This window comes from Poecilia formosa, unplaced genomic scaffold (assembly GCF_000485575.1).
Source record: "Poecilia formosa unplaced genomic scaffold, Poecilia_formosa-5.1.2 Scaffold9, whole genome shotgun sequence".
NCBI lineage: Eukaryota > Metazoa > Chordata > Actinopteri > Cyprinodontiformes > Poeciliidae > Poecilia > Poecilia formosa.
The window spans coordinates 4,390,066-4,410,324 of NW_006799948.1; the positions used below are offsets into that span (position 1 = coordinate 4,390,066).

The following is a 20,259-nucleotide window of genomic DNA, read 5'->3' on the forward strand; positions in this document are numbered from 1 at the left end:
TAAAATCTAAAGTAAAAAGCCAAGTGCTAATCTTGCAGCTTTATTTTGAACAGCTCCAGTCTGAAAATCTCTTCTTGTATCGGCTTATTCACTTGGTCCAAGATGTATCAAGACACATCCATGTCCAGTTATACATGCCTTGTTTAATTAATGTTCAATACATATTGAAATTGGTTCAGCATTTCAATTCATGCTAGTTCAGGTTGGTAGATTTGTCACTTCAGAAAGGTTCCACCTCACTCACTGTTTTCTTCAAATGGCAATCATAAAAGAAGCCAACCTATGTTCATATCTGCATGAATATAAACAGCGGCTCTTTTGACTATTGTGCATATATTATTAAAGCGTTCCATACTTGAATTTAGTGACGTACGGCAACTGCATATTGATGTCGGTTCACGAGACGTGGGAGATGCACCTGAAGCCGTAGAGCTTCTACGCCAGACGCACCGAGATCCCTTCTTGTTTTAATTGGAAAGCGCCTGAATAATAAAATGCAATATCGCCTCCGTATTTACTTGCCGAGTCGAAATATATTACACCACTGCATAGCTACTGCTGTGTCCTCGACAGTTTCATCTGTACATTTGACTGGAACGTAATTCACTGGCTTTGTTTTAAGCTGCAGATGTCCAAGTGGGCCAGTTTTACTCCTTTTATGGGTTTCTTGAACAGCATTCTAAAAGAAGAATGAACAAATAGCACATAATAAAGCTTAGACTAATATAAACTATAATTCAATGGAATAACATCCAGTCTAAACAGAAGCTGCAACTCAACTTGTGCAGCTGCTCAGAGCTTCTTGGACCCTTGTTTTTACTATAAATCCGGCCGTTCGAAGTTCCTTGTCTGGATGTTTCTTTGTTTCCTTGTTAGGAACCAACGTTATGGTTTAGTATCTTTTTCAACTAATCAAAAAAAAAAAAACCTTGCATTTCCGTCATTACAAATTGAGCCAATGAGTTCTTTGTTTTAAACAGTGACGCACTGAATCATTTCCCCTAATCTGAGTTACTGGCGTAAATTTTCACAAGAAACGTCGTCTTCCTTAATGAACCTTAACCCAATCCTCAGCAGACCTGTTATACTTTGACTCTGCCAGTCAGATTTCTGAGTTACTGTGTCGCAATCCTGTATGAGCGACAATCCAATGTCAGCTGAATGTATAACTGTATGACTTCTTACCGGTTTGCATAAACTCAATGACATGCGCAAGTACTGCACAATCTCCATTTCGCAACACGTTCCTGAATTGCTTTTGGGACAATGGCAAGAGAAATTCTCCAAGTACCATTAGTGTAAAAAAGAGGCAACCAAAAGAGGTGCTAAGAGAAGTGTGGCAGCCATATTGGGCTGCTCTGATTTAAGTTGCATTCCCGACTAAAGATTTTGAAAATCAAACTTTGGGTTGACTTACAGGTTCAAACATCCCTTCTCTAGAAAACCATTCCCACAGTATGATGCTGCCACCACCTTCCTTGAATCCTCCAAGGGGATTCAAGGAAATATATCCACAGCTGGATTTTTTTATTTATTTATTTATTTATTTTTTGCCTCATGTGGGCCAAGAATCTCAAGTTTAGGTTTCATCTTACCTCAAACTTTAAGTGGGACATTTTATAGCTTCCTTCAACACCTCTCCACATTTGTAGAGTTTTTTTTTTTTCAATCTCAAGGAACCGTTTCGTGTCCATTTGGGTCATATGACCAAAGACTGCAACCTCAGCGAGGAGAGAGGTTAAGTGGGGGGGAGGGGGAGCAGGGTCCATGTCTTTCTTACAATCTCATGGAATGGAAACTGGGTGGCTGCCTGGTCTTCTCCCACCTCTGGAAACGGAACTGAATCTTCAGTTCGTAGTTTGCATGGGTTTTCTGCGGTAAATGCCCAGCCGCGCTTGAAAACTGCAGCTGCAGTATATTTTAAGTCACCGATGCGGTTTTCATTTTTTTCTTGGTTGTTATTTTTACGATTTTGGAGAAGAAAATGAAAGAAAAAAAAAACTCACTTTTTTCTTTTTTTTTTTTTCTTTTGCATGTGGCGGCGTCGTTTCCCTGTAACCAAATCCCCACTCGCATGAAGCGCGCCGAGGGGGAAGTTTGGCACACTTTTACGCGCTGTATCCGCCACATCTTGAGCGCATCGCCCAGCAACAGAGCTCGCCCGCTGAAAGAAGTTCGCACATGAACAAAGGATCGGGCTCAGCAACACGTGTCATNCTAGCATGTTAGTTAACAGTAGTGGAGACTGTCTGTCATGCTAGCAGTGGCTTTATGCTATCCTTAGCTTAAATTTTACAGTTAGCCAATATGCTAACTTAGCATGTTCTCGTCTATCTATCACTAACATGTTTGCTAAAGATGTCCTTGGATGTAACAAACTGAATAAGGTTATTAGTTATACAGAACATTTCCTGTCAATAATGACAAGTTTCTTCCCAAGTGCTAAATTCAGCTTTAAATCATTACATTTTTACATCTTGAGAATTCTTATTTAATTACCAGTAAAGGCCACATTTTAGCTTTACATGTTCGTACAAGTATAGAGTTGACGCACATCTTCAGTGTCCTATGCAGATACAGTGATCCACATTATTCCAAAAAAGCTGCAACTCTTTTAAATTAGTTTTCAAAAGAGAAAAGATATCCTACTAAACACTTTTCTGTCAAAATTTTTTGTCGTGGGAATCTCTCTTCCCAGAAAGAAAATTAACTCAGCATGACTTAAGTTGGTGCTAATTTACTCAGTTTCCCTCACACACTTGTTATCCTGTTCTTCAGATTAATTTACGGAGCATGGCTCTGATTGGCTGGAAGTCAGCTGGAAGCCTTTAGTTTTGCTCCTGTGCAAACACTCCACCAGGACAGTCACTGCTCTCCCAAAAAAAAAAAAAAAAACGTTTTTCTGTTGTTCTGGGATGTTGGCTTAGGTTGCCACAGCAGTTCCTGTGTAATGGCCCCGTTATAAAATCTGTTTCATTTCTTCCTCACTGGGAGGAGTCGCTGGAAAATTCCACTTTAATTTGTATGTAAAACTGAAAGTAAGAAAATAGCACTTTCATTCTATTAAAAAAAATCATTTTCAAATGAGTCAGTTTTATAGCTTTAGAAAACTTGAGCCTGACATAAAATAACAATATGTTAGTCTTGCAGTTCAAATTTCTTTGCTTATGAGATGAACTTGATCATTTTCATATGCAACACTGTGACCCTGCGAGTGACTAGGGTTTTTTCTAACCTTAAGCTACAGTGTTTATGCCTGTAATGGCCTGAATAAAATCTCAAAGGTTAATTTGTCTTTAACAGATGGTGTACACTGCCCTCTTCTGGAAAGCCTGTAGAAGTGCAATTTTATTGATGTCATGTGATTCTAGCTTGACTTTTTTTTTTTTTTTTTTTTTTTTTTTTTTTTTTTTTTTTAGGGAGTATTTCAATGCACAGTGTCCTGCTTTTAATGTTTGTTGCAGCAGATTGTTTTCGTCTTCTGTGTGTTTAATGAAGGGTTCTGGATGGTAAAAGTCTTTTCCATTCATTTTAGTGCATCTTAATCCTTCTGGCTTTTTGAGCTGTAGAGTGCTGATTGGCCTTAAGCTTTTGTGTTTTGTTGAGATTTCCCCAGGAATTAGCTGTGATATTTGGGAGTGGAAGGAAAATAATTTGTGGTTTTAAAGTGTTTGTACAGATACAAATCTAAAAAGTGTGGCATGCATTTTGTAACCAATTTGAATTGAGGCCTGGACTTTGATTTGACAATTCAAACACTTGAATATGCTTTAATCAAAACCATGTCATTTTCAAAACTGTTCAGTATATAACCTGATCCCTGTTGGGGTAAAATCCATCTACGTCTTAATGTTTTACTAGATTATAGCATGTAGTTGTAATTTTTACAGTAATAATAATTTGCATATATTACAATACAACAGTTAGGCACTCTTTCCAGTCGGGTTATCTCTTAAAATCCAAGTGCAATCCGTCAAAGTTTGAGCTTTAGCTATTTTGCCAACCACTATATAACACTGCTCTCTGAATTGCAACAACATCAACAGCTAAAAGCAATCCTCTCTGCAGCACCATAACAGCATGGGGGAAGGACCATGAAAAAGACGCCTTTGAGCACATCATCAAGCAGTTCCCCAACGTGCCTGTGTCCATCGTCAGTGACAGCTACGACATCTACAACGCCTGCGAGAAGATCTGGGGAGAGGACCTGCGGCCGCTGATAGAGGCCCGCAGCGCAGACGCCCCGCTGGTCGTCCGACCGGACTCGGGAAACCCGCTGGACACGGTTTTGAAGGTCCACATAACAGAAATCTTAACAAGCTGGTAAGACATCCCTTTCAAACGTGCCGCTAACAGTCCCTTTAATGCCGTCAGGTTTTGGAGATACTCGGCAAGAAGTTTCCGACGCACGAGAACGCTAAAGGTTTCAAAGTGCTGCCTCCTTACATCAGAGTCATTCAAGGAGACGGAGTCGATATCAACACACTGCAGGAGGTAAGAGTTCTTGGATATCTCACGATAGACGTTCAAGGTTTCAACACGCGAGTTTATGCTGTGGGTGTGTTTCATCAGATAGTGGAGGGTATGAAACATCACATGTGGTCCATCGAGAACATTGCCTTTGGATCCGGAGGGGCTTTGTTGCAAAAACTGACCAGAGATCTGCTCAACTGCTCATTCAAATGCAGCTACGTGGTGACGAACGGACTGGGGGTGAGTGTTCGCAAACTACTGAATTAACGTGCGATAACCCTCAACACGTTCATGCTTTGACTCAAAAGATTGTTTTTTTTGTGTGTGTGTGTGTGTGCGCGTGTGTGTGTGTGGTTTCTCAGGTGAATGTGTTCAAGGATCCGGTGGCAGACCCCAACAAGAGGTCAAAGAAAGGTCGCCTGTCTTTGCACCGGACGCCGAGCGGAGATTTTGTCACTTTGGAGGAGGGCAAGGGGGATCTGGAGGAGTATGGAGTGGTGAGTTTGGAAAAACTTCAAAAATAATCACACCCCTTTAGATTTTTTACATTTTGTCACTTTAAAACAATAAATGGCCGACTTGTTTTATAGGCACACACCAATTGTGAAGTAGAAGTACAAGGGATTTTTTTTTTTACCCTCTTCGTTTCCTGTTTTTTGTTTTGTTTTGTTTTTTTCAGGACCTGCTGCACACGGTGTTTCAGAACGGGAAGATTGTGAAGAACTACACATTTGATGAAGTCAGAGACAATGCCAAGCTGAAAGACGGCGAGCTTGAGGAGCTGCTGCACTGAGCGCGGCCTCCCCAGGCCCCCCGACATGTTCTAAAGCCTAAAAGAAGTCGTACTCCCAGATCCTCACCTTTTCACCCTTCAACATCAAAAATGGAGGCATTTAAAATTACAAAAAAAAAAAAAAACTTTCCTGAAAACATAAAACCCCCTGAAGATTTTTTTAAGAAAAAATTTTAATCTGAATTCCGAAATTCTGAGGAAGTTTTAGGAGGTTAAAAATTTGGAAACTAGTTTATAAAGTTTAACAGAACTCCTCCTAAAGGAAAGCGAGGTAGTACAAGAAGTAAGAACGCATACACTAAAATACTATCCAATGTGCTGCTGCCTCAAATTGAATTTCAGCTTGTTGTTGCACTGTTAGGCCAGAATACTTCGCAGCTTCCCTGAATGTGTTTAGCCGGCTGCTGACGGGGCGGTGTGCCTCGACCGAGGCGGATTGCGACAGAGGGAAAGCGGTAACACTTCTGCGTGTCGTTCTGTACAGAAAATGGAAAAAAAAAAAAAAGCCACAAATTTGAAGCGGCTTCGCTTTGCCCTCTATGTGAAGGAAGAACTGATGATCCTTGTGAACTGCTGTGCACTGAAAACACTGAAATACGTTAATTATTCATGTTTCGCGTCACCTCGGTAGCAGTTAATCCTAAACCCTTTAACTGTAACTATAGATGGTAATGTCACGTCATTTTCCAAATTGTCCTGCTTTTTAATTAATCGTCGCAGCCTGAACTGTAGTTGCGTGTGCGCTGCCAACACGGACGCATCGCCGAAGGTAGAGGAACGATCGTCTCTGTGTCCCATTATGTTTTGCCCGCAGTGCATTCTCATCACGAAGATCCAATTCAAAGCCACAATCTCGAGTGAAAATAAAGTATCCATTCAGAATGTTTGCGGTTTTTTGCGTGTATGAATACGGAATTTCAAAATTTGCTCGATCTTCATGATGGCTAATGCACAGCCTTTTGTGTAAGATGATGTAAAAAGATATATATACATCTCAAAAGTTCTCTTCACTGGCATGAAGATGACGATAATGATGACGATGACGTTGTGTTCATGAATGATTCTAATTTCCTGGTTCCTGGCTGAAATGTGTGTTAAGTGTCTGTCCTGATACGTGTGTTTGTTTGTGAGTGTGCGTACAGGTATTTTTCTTCCTTTAAACAACTGTGTCGTATTCCTTTATGCAAATGCAACTGTTGATGGAAGGATTAGAGGACACAAAGAGTTTGTCGGCCTTTGAGTCTGTAAGCGGGGGGGGGAGTAGGGGAGGGATACGGTCTTTTTATAGTTAGTCGAGCAGGTCAGCAGACCTCCAGTATCACTGCCTTAAGTCAGTCAACAAAGCTGTCCGTTGAATTGAATGCCCATTTACCCATCGGCTCGGTTCGCTCGCCATCTGCTCCGAGTCGCCCGCTCTTCCAGGCCTCGATGGCTTTTCTGTGCTTTGTTGACCTGCTTTCCAGTGTTGGACTTTCACTTTGTGAAGAGCTTGCAGGGGGGATTTCAGAGGAACTCGGAGCCGGTGACATCACAGGAAGCACAATATTTGAAGGGGGTGGTAGGGGGAGCTTTCCGGACAGAGCAGCTGGTTGTGACGATTAGGTTAATTCCCGTGATATTTCAAACCTCTTCATTTTACACCAGCTGCATATTAGCAGCTGCAAAAGTTCCTCTGATTCTTTTAGTTCCACCAAGTCAAATTCATGACTCGGTGCGGTATTGCTTTGTCGGCCACAGTTAGTGGCGATGCACCTATCTCTGGTTTTGTATAGCTTTGACCTGACAATATATGATTTTTGCCTATTCAGTACAATGTGTATTAGAAGAGGTGACGTCACACTGTGTGTATGTGTTAGATGGACCACTGTTAAGCAAGGTTTAACTCATTTTTTAAAATGACACAAAATTTCGAATTGACATTTTAAGCTATATTTAGCATCTTCTGTTACACATAGCTTGGTTAGCATAATTATAATTACTAAAACTGTCATTTTCTTGTGTATTTGCTTGAAATCTGTCAGGATTTCCAAATCCACTATCTTCCATGACAGGCCAAAATGTAACAGGGTAAAAAAAAACAAAAAACTTAGTTCTCTGTTTAGCCTTCCTGTTATCTCCTGAGAGTCTTTCTTTCTCTCTGCCAAAATGAACCCTAGATGTGTTAGACAAGGCTATTTCTTTTTAATAACTTCTGACATCGCTCTGCTTCCACTGATTTTGTTCAGTAACAGCATCTACGCCAAAGAGTGTTTTTACTGCAGCCTTGTAGCGCTTTGGTATGGTGGACTCACTCGTCAGAAATCGGTTGGTTTTTACACGTCAGTTTGGGGTCAGTGGCGATCAAGCTGAAAATCAGCCATTTTTAGGTGCATCGGTCGTACTGGGTTCAATGCTAATTAGCGTTAGCATTAAACTGAAACTGTGATGTCTCCCGACTCCCGTGTCTTGAGTTTGGCTCGGATATCAAACTGTTGAAACACATTGAAGATCACAGCTTCTGACCTGCTAGTTTTATTTTATTTTATTTTTTATTTTTTTATTACCCATCTGTTGTTGCTGCTCTTTTATCGCCGTAATTCAGTTTTAATGACCATAGTTGTTTTCTTTTCCAAATATGAGGTGCATTTAGTAAAATATTATTTTACTATTTTGATACTGTCTCGGTTCTTACCTCAGAAAAATATTATTTTGTACGACTAGGGAGAAAATTAAAAAAATAAAAAGAGATATCAGTAAATATCCTTATTTACAAACAGTGCGGCCATACTGCCTTCTCACTTGTACATAAAACAAGGGGGCGCAACCGAAAGCAGAGAGGGACGGCTAGGTGGATGACCAGACTAGATGCGATTTATTATTTTTGTCAGAATGACCATTTTTGTACCAACAGAAGAATATCCAAAACGGCTCGACGGAACCGGCCGGCGCGACTGTTTCTGGGGCCGTCGGAGCCTTTTAGTTTCTGTGTGAGCGTAGTCCTGTGTGAATGCCGTGTTGTGTAATGGATGGAGCAAGAAAAAAAAAAAAAAAAAAACGAAAAAAAAGAAAAAGTGGTTGTGAATAATTTGGATTTTTCTTTTACGTTGATTTAATCGTATGTATATGTTGTTCCAAATTCTTTTTTTTCCCCCCCTCAACACAACTGAGATTTTAACTAACATAACTTGCTATATTGTCAACAATACACTGATTAAAAATGCCACCCTCTTGGTTTGAAATGCTTCCTTCTCTTGTCTGCTTCACTGTTCGAGAGAAAGTCCCGAATTGTCCTCGGGATTTTCTCCCAAGTGTCCACTAGCATCTAAAAAGAAGCCAAGCGTCGAGTTGAGTCTAGTTTATTTAAGGATCACTCAAGCATTACAGTAAAATCACGATGTTAAGAGACCTCACGAAAGGAAACTTCACAAAAAGTACAAGTCAACAGCCACAGCCATTTCAAAGGATGTTAAAAGTCAACACATCCATTCAATTTAGTATTTATTAGTTGTTTTTTTAAGATCCCTTTTTGTTGTTTCAAAACGCGACATGTTTTAATTTAAAATGGGCTTTATTACTTCTGTCTCTGGACAGAAGTAATATAAAAGTAACAAACAGGCTTGTCTTTTATGAAGTCATGTCTATTGCAGCTGGGTAATAGCTGCGAGAAGACGTCAGAGTTTATGTAAAATCCAGACATTATGTAAAGAAACTAAAAAGGCTACATGCTAGTAGTCGCGAACCTTGACGGCCATTGATGCATAAAATCTAAAGTAAAAAGCCAAGTGCTAATCTTGCAGCTTTATTTTGAACAGCTCCAGTCTGAAAATCTCTTCTTGTATCGGCTTATTCACTTGGTCCAAGATGTATCAAGACACATCCATGTCCAGTTATACATGCCTTGTTTAATTAATGTTCAATACATATTGAAATTGGTTCAGCATTTCAATTCATGCTAGTTCAGGTTGGTAGATTTGTCACTTCAGAAAGGTTCCACCTCACTCACTGTTTTCTTCAAATGGCAATCATAAAAGAAGCCAACCTATGTTCATATCTGCATGAATATAAACAGCGGCTCTTTTGACTATTGTGCATATATTATTAAAGCGTTCCATACTTGAATTTAGTGACGCACGGCAACTGCATATTGATGTCGGTTCACGAGACGTGGGAGATGCACCTGAAGCCGTAGAGCTTCTACGCCAGACGCACCGAGATCCCTTCTTGTTTTAATTGGAAAGCGCCTGAATAATAAAATGCAATATCGCCTCCGTATTTACTTGCCGAGTCGAAATATATTACACCACTGCATAGCTACTGCTGTGTCCTCGACAGTTTCATCTGTACATTTGACTGGAACGTAATTCACTGGCTTTGTTTTAAGCTGCAGATGTCCAAGTGGGCCAGTTTTACTCCTTTTATGGGTTTCTTGAACAGCATTCTAAAAGAAGAATGAACAAATAGCACATAATAAAGCTTAGACTAATATAAACTATAATTCAATGGAATAACATCCAGTCTAAACAGAAGCTGCAACTCAACTTGTGCAGCTGCTCAGAGCTTCTTGGACCCTTGTTTTTACTATAAATCCGGCCGTTCGAAGTTCCTTGTCTGGATGTTTCTTTGTTTCCTTGTTAGGAACCAACGTTATGGTTTAGTATCTTTTTCAACTAATCAAAAAAAAAAAAACCTTGCATTTCCGTCATTACAAATTGAGCCAATGAGTTCTTTGTTTTAAACAGTGACGCACTGAATCATTTCCCCTAATCTGAGTTACTGGCGTAAATTTTCACAAGAAACGTCGTCTTCCTTAATGAACCTTAACCCAATCCTCGGCAGACCTGTTATACTTTGACTCTGCCAGTCAGATTTCTGAGTTACTGTGTCGCAATCCTGTATGAGCGACAATCCAATATCAGCTGAATGTATAACTGTATGACTTCTTACCGGTTTGCATAAACTCAATGACATGCGCAAGTACTGCACAATCTCTTTTTCGCAACGCGTTCCTGAATTGCTTTTGGGACAATGGCAAGAGAAATTCTCTGTTAAGTGTTAAAAAGAGGCAACCAAAAGAGGTGCTAAGAGAAGTGTGGCAGCCATATTGGGCTGCTCTGATTTAAGTTGCATTCCCGACTAAAGATTTTGAAAATCAAACTTTGGGTTGACTTACAGGTTCAAACATCCCTTCTCTAGAAAACCATTCCCACAGTATGATGCTGCCACCACCTTCCTTGAATCCTCCAAGGGGATTCAAGGAAATATATCCACAGCTGGATTTTTTTATTTATTTATTTATTTATTTTTTGCCTCATGTGGGCCAAGAATCTCAAGTTTAGGTTTCATCTTACCTCAAACTTTAAGTGGGACATTTTATAGCTTCCTTCAACACCTCTCCACATTTGTAGAGTTTTTTTTTTTTCAATCTCAAGGAACCGTTTCGTGTCCATTTGGGTCATATGACCAAAGACTGCAACCTCAGCGAGGAGAGAGGTTAAGTGGGGGGGAGGGGGAGCAGGGTCCATGTCTTTCTTACAATCTCATGGAATGGAAACTGGGTGGCTGCCTGGTCTTCTCCCACCTCTGGAAACGGAACTGAATCTTCAGTTCGTAGTTTGCATGGGTTTTCTGCGGTAAATGCCCAGCCGCGCTTGAAAACTGCAGCTGCAGTATATTTTAAGTCACCGATGCGGTTTTCATTTTTTTCTTGGTTGTTATTTTTACGATTTTGGAGAAGAAAATGAAAGAAAAAAAAAACTCACTTTTTTCTTTTTTTTTTTTTCTTTTGCATGTGGCGGCGTCGTTTCCCTGTAACCAAATCCCCACTCGCATGAAGCGCGCCGAGGGGGAAGTTTGGCACACTTTTACGCGCTGTATCCGCCACATCTTGAGCGCATCGCCCAGCAACAGAGCTCTCCCGCTGAAAGAAGTTCGCACATGAACAAAGGATCGGGCTCAGCAACACGTGTCATGAAAAAAAAACTCCCAACACACACCAAGCTGCATTTTAGGTAAGTGGATCCTCGTGCTTCGCGTTTCCTCCCCAGTTTTGGGGCAGAAGCTTGAAAGACAAAAAAGTTGCGCTAAATAACCCGATGCGGTCATTTCTTGCAGCGTCAGGAACACACCACGTCACTCTGTTCAAGAAACTCCCACTTTTTCCCCTTTCAGCTGGATCATCACCCACCCTACAGTTTAGAGAGGAAAACTAGGTAAAGATTTGGGCAGAAAACGGCTTAATCATGATGACCGGATTTCGACTCAACTTGTCGCCCCTCAAGGAGCCTCTGGGCTTCGTTAAGCTGGTTGAATGGGTAAGTCAGATGCGCATTTGTTTCATTATTTTTTTCTTCCTTATAGAGCAGGGAAGTCCAGAGACCCTCCTTGGTGCTCATATGTTCCTTTGAAAATATCTTAAAAATGCACAGAGATCAACAGTTTGGCTCATTCCGATCAACTTTGCGAACTTGAATGCAAAAAAACACGCAAACTGAACCCTTATTTGCACCTGGAGGTTGAATCCAGTTTTTGTCTAGTTAAGTTGAATTTGCTCCTTGCATAAAAGTGCAGGCCTTACAAGAACTCAGTTAGAGATTAATACCCATTTAAGGAATAATTTACCCCTGAAAAACAAAACAGCCCCGAAATACAAGAAACATGTCGACCTTTGTTCCAGCAATCAGTCACGCATTATAAGTGAATCCAGGTATATTTTCTGTTTTCTCATAATGTCCACATTTACACACACACACACACCGAGGACTACAAAGCAGCAGTCATCTGACTCAGGACAAGGCAGTGTGTGGAAGTGTGTGTGTGTGTGTGTGTGGAAGTGTGTGTTTGCTTTACATAAGCTTCATTTAACACAATGGATTTGCTTATTCATGCTCAGTGTGGAGCAAAGACTATTAATTGGGTCAGTAAATACCCACAAATCTTTCTTTTTATTTTTTTCTGGGAATTTCGGGAGGCCGGATCTGTGCAACACCTGGTCAGGATCAGAAAAAAAAAAAAAAAAAAAAGTAAATATGTATAAGTCTTCATGTGGAGCTGATTTAACACTAAATCTTACCAGAAAATGTTTCCAGAAAGCAAACTTTAACTTTTTTTTTATGTGTTGGTTCGAGAGAAGAAACACGATTGCAAGCAAATCCAAAAGAAATGAGTAGAGACGAGGGTTGATGACATTGGTAAAGTTTTTATCATAAAGGAAGCTTTTGAGTGGCTACAAAGCAATCTGATTAGTGTGTGAGTGATGTGGCCTCGACTCAGAAACCTCCTCAGATGTTATCGTTTGTGAGCTGTAAACAGGAAGCAGTATTTCTTCGAAGAAATGCTAGAAGTCTCCACTGTTCATTCCACTTGTTAAGGACAGATGGAAAAAAAACAAACATTTTATTGATTTTCCGACGTATGAGAGATGGTCGTGTCTTATTACATTTGTTACAGTTTGTTTGCATCTTGTACATATTTGAAATTCTCACCCAGATTAGATGCCAAATTTCCTTGACTTTTGTCTTATTGGGGATGTTGACAACGGAAGTCATTTGATTTTTTTTTTCCTGGTTGTTTTAAATAGTGACTGAGTTCCCCAAATAAGCAAAGTAGTATGAGAAGACCAAAAAAAGAGAAAAAACAAAAAAGCAGGAAGTGACAGAAAAGGACATCTGGGAAAACATCTGGAGTGAAGCATAGCAAGGTGTGTGAGATCATGTAAGCACTTTTAATGTGTGTGTGTGTGTGTGTCAGTTGTGCTGATGAGACAAAAATGAAGAGTTTTTTTTTTTTTTTGAAAGAGCGTTCTCGAGGTTACCGTTTCCACATTCTTTTGGTCCCTTTAATGAAAGCCACTTCCTGCCTCATACAGTGAACGCCTTCCAACAATTTTCCTGCAACATTTTCCAAAATTTTAGGGATAAGTTAGACCTGCGGCCTCCATTCATTTAATGAGTCCTACGATATTAAAGAGATGAACATCTATTTTGCAAAAAAACAAAAAAGAAAAAGATCTGATCTGATCTAGAGGGCTAATCATTACAAGCTAAAAGTTAGAACCCGAAGATCTTACTCCCTATTTAGATACCAAAATGCCGGTGGAGCCTTCTGATTTTACTGAAGGCTTAACTTGAACCCTGGGAGACAAAAACACGTAGGATGACGTTGCCTTAATAAGGTCTTCCTCAAGGGTAGAAATCCCATTGTCATTTGTTTCAGCTACGGCTGCTTAAAGGCGACTTATCTCAATGATGTAGGTCCAACTGAACAAAGTACAGCGTCATCTGCATAGAGGTGAACTTCACCTGTGAACGTGGTCTTCGGGGGACTCTGTACAAAATTTGGACCTGCCTAAACGCACTTACTCAAACCCAAACGTTGTCGTCTATTAAACAGCATCTCCTGATGAGCAGAATCAAATGCTTTGCTGAGATCTACACAGTGCTACTCGCTGTTCAAATCATTAAAATATAACTTGTTGTCAGTCCAGTTCAGTTTTTTTTTCTCCCCCGCCGCTCCCAAACCACATCCTTCTAGTTTTATTGTAGGAATATCATGGTATTTCCAGGCAGCCCTAAAACAAATTCTGGGTTTAGCCCCAGGCATTCCAGTTTTCCTATATATATATATATATATCTCCCCTGGGTTGAGCTGGAAGGGACTCTTAATCAGATGCCTGAACTACCTCCAAAGATTTCGATGCGGAGGAGACCGAGTCTGCACTTCCTCGTCCTAAACCGCTCGCTTTGTCCCGAAATAACTTTATTTATGGCCTCGGTCTTTTAATTTGCTATCTGCGGCTTATGAGCACAGGTTAGGGGTTGGAAAGTAGATCAGCTGATGATTGGACATCTTTACTCGTCCTTTGTCTTTTGGTACAGTTCCACCTTCTTCACCGTCAAACAACGGTTTACTGTTTCTGTCAGAAGATGCTGTCCTGTCGGAACGGACAGTGCCAGAGTCCGGCACAAAAACACCAATCACCTCTGACTTCAGTGGAAACGGCTCAGTTTTGAGCTTGAAGGGAAAGGTTGCGGATACTTAACATAAGTGCGATTTCTGTGTTTTGAGTAACTGTGCAAAAATCTCAAACTTTTTCCCCCCCGCATTGTCATGGAGGTGCGTTTGTGTGCAGAATTTTGAAGTCGGAGATCAATTTAATGCAATTAGGATTTAAGGCTGTGACATGATAAAATGTGGAACAAGTAAATTGTTGTGAATACTTTCCAGATGCACTTGAGATTTAAATGCATCTAGTGGATCTGTATAAATGTTGTAGAAGTTCAAAATGAAACGATAAATTCATGTTGTGGATTACGTTATGATAGCCATAATAAGAACTCTTTTGCTGACTTTCTTTGTAGCAGTAACTTAGGCAAATTAGATCTTGTTGTAATTATAATTTTTTTATATATCTTACCGCAAAAATATTTTAACATGATCTTCTCCAGGGCTTGCTACCACCAGCAATGAGCCGCGCTGTTTCAGGCTGACAGATCGTGTCGGGACCAGCAGTGTCCTGTCTGGGGGATTTACTTTGGCACATTTTCGTCCTGCATCGTCATCGCTGCCGGTAGCGGCGTAACGTAACATCAGCAGGGCTTTGAATGAGCCTGAGCTCTGATGGTTATCGACTTGCGCACTCGGGGAAGGCCTTGGCAGAGTCGCAGTCGCCCCGAGGAAGAAAGAATTTAGTCTCTGTTGGCTTTAAGAGGGGAGAATCGGCGTCACATGGTCGACAAACTGAATCAGATGCTTTTCTGCGCAAAGGAATTCGACGGCTGAATGGCGGCTTAAGTGAAAACACGTTGACAGAAAATGTTTCAAATAGTTTGATTTTCAAATATGTCATTGTGGGTTTTTTTTGTTTTTTTCTGCTTTTTTAAAACAGAAAAGCTTTGCAGAACCGTCCAGTGTTATTGGCACCCTTTTTAATATTGTGTGAAAAGCCTAGAGCGAGTGTAACTTTGATTACAGTAACATAACCAGACGTTGTTTTTTTTTTTTTAAAATACATAAATAATATCCAAAAGATTGATAAGTTAAATAATAAGATGGAGGATCAGTGATGCTGTGGGCCTGTTTCTCCTCCAAAGGTTCTGAGAAACCTACCAGATGTAAGGAATTACATCATGAACATAATGGGACATTTTAAATAAAAAAAAAGGAAAAAAAAGCCAAGAAAAATATCTATATATGAAATGAAATTTGCAGGGAAAAAAAATTATCAGACATAAGAGGAATCAACCCAAATAAAAGTTGGAGTAATCGACATTTTTCTGAGTGAAATTGTGCGACTGGGGTGAAATTTTTTTTTTAAAAAATCAGATTTTATTTTAAGGATATTTATGCATCTTCAGCAGGGATGGGTTAGTCATTATTTAACTGTATTTTCTGATGCTGGCGTGAGCAGCGTCCCTAATGTGTGTGTCTTGTTTTCCATCCACGCAGCTCACAGCCATATTCGCGTTCGGAAGCTGTGGTGGATTCTCGGGTACGAACGTCGTATCTCTCTTCTGTGGTGGTGGCATGAATGAGACCCTCAATGCCAGCTTTCACTACCCGTTTAGGTATAAATCTTCGATGCATTGATGCTTCTGTTTTTGAATTCTGAAGTAGATGTATTGATTAGAGATTTGTGGCCAAAATTCCAATCTCTGTATTTTTAATTTTTGCTTTGTAATCCTGCTGATATTAATTTAATCCTGATTTCTCTTAATATGTATAAATAACAGAATTCACCTTCTGGTCATTCATTATTTATATTAGGAGCAGAGGTGATGTCACACTGTGTGGGTGAGAAACGGCAGTCAATGGGAAAGCAAGGTTTTGCCATTGAAAAACAGAGACAAAAATGAATTAATTCCGACATTTAAAAACAAAAAACGGGCCTCCCTCTATCCCCGGTCTTAAAGTTTTAATTGCTCGAGCAACTAGTCTTGAGCAATTAAAGTTTCTGACCGGTCACTCTCTCATCACAGAGGGTCCCAATCAGCCAGTTTTGGTCACTTATCAGTGCATATGTCAAAAAAAAAAAAAATAAATAATAATAACTAAATCCAAAAGGTATTGAGTAAACATGTTTTTACTCGTTCGGGCTCTCCTCTATGTCATGGACAGGCTGAGCCAGGTCCCGCTCATCGATGGGAACGTCACTATTTGTAATCACTCTGTCACTACCACGCACCTGATGGGAGACTCGTCGTCCGCCGCGGAGTTCTTCGTCGGCATCGGAGTCGTGTGCTTCCTGTACAGCATGGTAGCTCTCCTGGTTTACTTGGGCTACATGCATGTCTACAAAGACTCTGACTTCGGGCCTATTTTTGTGAGTAAATAAACTGAACAAAACCAAAATGGCTGACCACATTTTGTATTGTATTGTGAAAATCTTATTGACTTTTTTTTTTGCTAGGACTTTATCATCACAGCAGTCCTGGCCTTCCTGTGGTTGGTCTGCTCATCTGCCTGGGCAAAGGGTCTGCAGAACGTAAAGGACGCCACGGACACTGACGGAATTAGCGGCACGCTAGCTCTTTGTAAGGGAACGAACGTCACGTGTGAAGTCACGGACTTCGCCAACATGCGGACGCTCAACATCTCTGTGGTAAGAAGAAATGCATGCCAGCGGCTAGTTTGTACTACTTTCAGTCATCAATAGCTGAAGCTGTCGATTAGTTCTAGAGCAAATGATTAGTAAAGTCTGATCTTTTCAATCTCTTACCTTGCTTAAGATTCTAGATTTACCTATGCATTTTCTTGTTCTGCTTGTGCATTTGCAGGTGTTCGGCTACCTCAACATGTTCATTTGGGCCGGCAACGCCTGGTTTGTTTACAAGGAGACTCGCTGGCACTCCCAGAAATTCTCCTCCCAACCTGGACCTGGAAGACAGCAGGTTCCTGCGCCAATCTAACACCAGTGCCCACTTGTTGTTATGCATAAGAAGGAAAGGAAAGTCAAATATATATGAAGTATTGAGCTTTTATACATATCTAGAAAATGTTCTTGATAGAGGGTGAGATTGTTGGAACCTGTTGTAGGTTGGGTTTTTGCTTGTGCTAACGTTGCACAAAGCCGTACTGGCATTTTGCAACCTAAATGACTTGACGTCGGTTTACTTCTTGCGCAGTGACGTTCCTGAAATAATAAAATCCCCCATTCTGCATATATTTCTTTGGAAAGTCTTGCAACTTGGAACAACGAAAGGTCTTTCTTGTATTTAACTTGCATCAAACATTTTTACCTTTTAAGTGGGCTTCACACCATCATGCAAGTTAAATCTATAGTGGAGGAAATAAAGCGACACCCAAATGATTTCCTTTGAATAAATGTATTCAAATCAAAGGTTGAATTTCAAAATATCTGTAAGTAAAACAGTTTTATCTTAAGGCCTTTTTTCCCCACATTTTCTCTAGGGTTCCCAATAAGTGTGATGCCCCATTGTTTAGTGACAAATAAATGAATAGAAAAATATAAATTACATTTGGCCATAAAATTTGTGTGAAATCTTTACAATTCTGTTGCTGTTTTTACTTGAAGCACGTTCGCATTTAGCTCAAAACGTTTTTCTTTCATGTTCTTTGAATTTCTTTGCCATTTACCACCACCTAGTGGCAGGCGGTGGTAAGTGCAACTCCTGGTGAAGCTTTTTGCCAAATCCCTACATTCAGCCATATTTTTGGTTTGCTTTCAAGCTTCAAAAATGACTGTCAAGTTGTTTGAAACTCAAATATCAAGAATCTAGTTACTTCTATGGTGCTTAATGTGACTGTGAGTTTTTTAAGTACGAAACCCAAAAACACCAGAGAGGCTGATAAAGATGCTGTGTTGAGTTGGAACCAAGGTACCAATTAAAGGACTAAGAAATCCTATAGAATGTATTGGTAACATCTTTTTCATTATATTCCAATTTTCAGCATTCATATTTTATAATAATACATGACATTCTGCCAAAGTACTATTTGTTGAAGCTCATTTTATTGTTTTCTGTTGTCAGTTTGCTTAATTCTTGATGTGACACCAAACATGTTTTTGTACTTTACTTTGTATTGAGTAAAATATGTTTTTGTTTCCCATATGTATCTGAATGAACAGTTGAAAAGATATCTGCTTTCTTGGATGTGGCCTGCATAATTTCATTGTACTTGTCAATAAAAGTGAATGGATTTTTTTTTTTATTATCATTGAATTTCCTTTGTATCTGATGGTGTTTGATTTTATACGTGCACTCTTTCTCCTTCCGTTTTGTCGCACAAGTTTTAAGAATGTTTTTAACTTTTGTGACGATGCTAGGTTTTACATCGACATCTTTTTGACATAAATACTTGCTCTCAAAGTAAACAGTAAAACAATCAATTCAAACACAAAATTAAATCTTTTGCAGCCTCTGGCTTGAACCCCCACCATTGCCAGCCTCCCTGATCCTTCAAAACATCGCAGCACAATGCTGCCACTACCATAATGTGTCAGCTGAGTGTTCAGTGGTGTTAATTTCCCTCCTATACTCGAAAGCATAACTTATGGTCTCCCCTTCTTCAGCTTGTTTCCTCTACGTGACTTATTGCAATCTGCAAACAACTGTTACTATGGCTTTGTGTTGTTCTCTTCACAGAGTAGGAGCCTTGGAGTCTTGGGTTTGATACGCCTACAGCCAAAGTGGCTGTGAGTCATGCACAATGGCTGCTTTTCTCTAACACAGGAGCCTAGACGGTGTGAATAACTTTTAGTTGTACCTTCTAGTACAATTAACCTTGTTATTTAATAGTGTGAATCTTATCCTTCAGTGATTCCTCACTGATCTCTCGACTGTGACAGTTTTCATGTTTAAAAGTATTTTTGGCATGCTATTTTGTGATGAAAAGACCTTGAGGTGTCTCCAGGAGCTTTGTTTGTGAAATGTAGTTTTCTTGTGAAAGCTTATAGTGAGAGTTAATGTGAGTTATAACACCACGTCATTTCCAGTATTGTGTCCTCCACTGGTCAGTGGATAAAGATGGATTGATTAATTATAAAGCCATATCTTTTATCTGCTTCCATTAGTTTGCATTCACATAAAATCTCGATGAAGATGTTGTAGAAAATGTGTTTTTAAGTGCAGAATATAACATAGCCATCTATAGATATTGCGTCTAATGTGTGGAACTGGCCTTCATAAGCTAATTATTGTCATTTCCTGACTCCCGATTAAGACCATAATGTCCTTGTAATCGTCAGCCTGTCTGTATCGAAATTGATGCTGATAGAAAACAAGGCTTGTATTAATGTGTTCAACCTAAAGTAAAAGTATAAATTATATATATAAAATTATATATATATATATATATATATATATATATATTTTTTTTTTTTTTGCAACTATATTATATATATATATATATATTTTTTTTTTTTTTGCAACTATATTACTCAGACTAAAGCAGCCTTTGCACTTGAAGAACAGTTTCTGCTCATTGCCACAAGAGGGCAGTGTAGGGTAATCAACGCCACTTGCTGAATCGTGCTGAAATTATATTGCTCTATTTTTTTTATCAGCAGATGTAATGATTTAGTTCCCACTGTTATATTTTATTGTGTGATGTAATAAACTTAAAGAATTACTTTCGTTAAACATGGTTTGGTTTTATTAGTTTTCCTCTATCTTTGCTTTTCCAATAGCCAACGGTGTTTTATTCATGTATATATATATATATATATATCATTTGTGTTATTGCTTTCATTGTTCATTTCACCAGTCAGACTGCTCTTCGACATTATTCCCTTCAGTTTTTATTCATATGTAAGATCTAAGTTCTTGTTCTACTATTTAAGTTATTTATTTTAGCAATTTTATTAATGCTACACACAAGCTATCATGTACAGTGCTACCACAAATCATAAGGCTTATGCCATCATACTTTACATTAAATATTGCTTTACTTATACCTGTCTTTATAAGGCATTATTGTATTGTGTTAGAAAGTCAAGTTGGCCTTATGATTCTTGGTGTTTTCTTGAAACATTAATGGTTTACATTTGTTCTCTATTA

At 39.4% G+C, this 20,259-nt stretch overlaps 2 protein-coding genes across 2 annotated transcripts; both read left to right on the plus strand.

The window, feature by feature from the left end:
• Positions 1–1,703: 1,703 nt before the first annotated feature.
• Positions 1,704–8,487, plus strand: LOC103129527 (nicotinamide phosphoribosyltransferase-like). Its single transcript, XM_007540672.1, has 6 exons — positions 1,704–1,737; positions 4,047–4,294; positions 4,375–4,494; positions 4,573–4,713; positions 4,836–4,970; positions 5,153–8,487. Exons 1-6 carry the CDS (start codon positions 1,704–1,706, stop codon positions 5,264–5,266), a joined length of 792 nt encoding a protein of 263 aa, XP_007540734.1. The 3' UTR covers positions 5,267–8,487.
• Positions 8,488–10,804: 2,317 nt separating this feature from the next.
• On the plus strand, positions 10,805–18,414 carry sypl1 (synaptophysin-like 1). Its single transcript, XM_007579210.2, has 6 exons — positions 10,805–11,253; positions 11,357–11,556; positions 15,689–15,807; positions 16,358–16,562; positions 16,650–16,841; positions 17,017–18,414. Exons 2-6 carry the CDS (start codon positions 11,485–11,487, stop codon positions 17,146–17,148), a joined length of 720 nt encoding a protein of 239 aa, XP_007579272.1. The 5' UTR covers positions 10,805–11,253; positions 11,357–11,484; the 3' UTR covers positions 17,149–18,414.
• Positions 18,415–20,259: the final 1,845 nt, after the last annotated feature.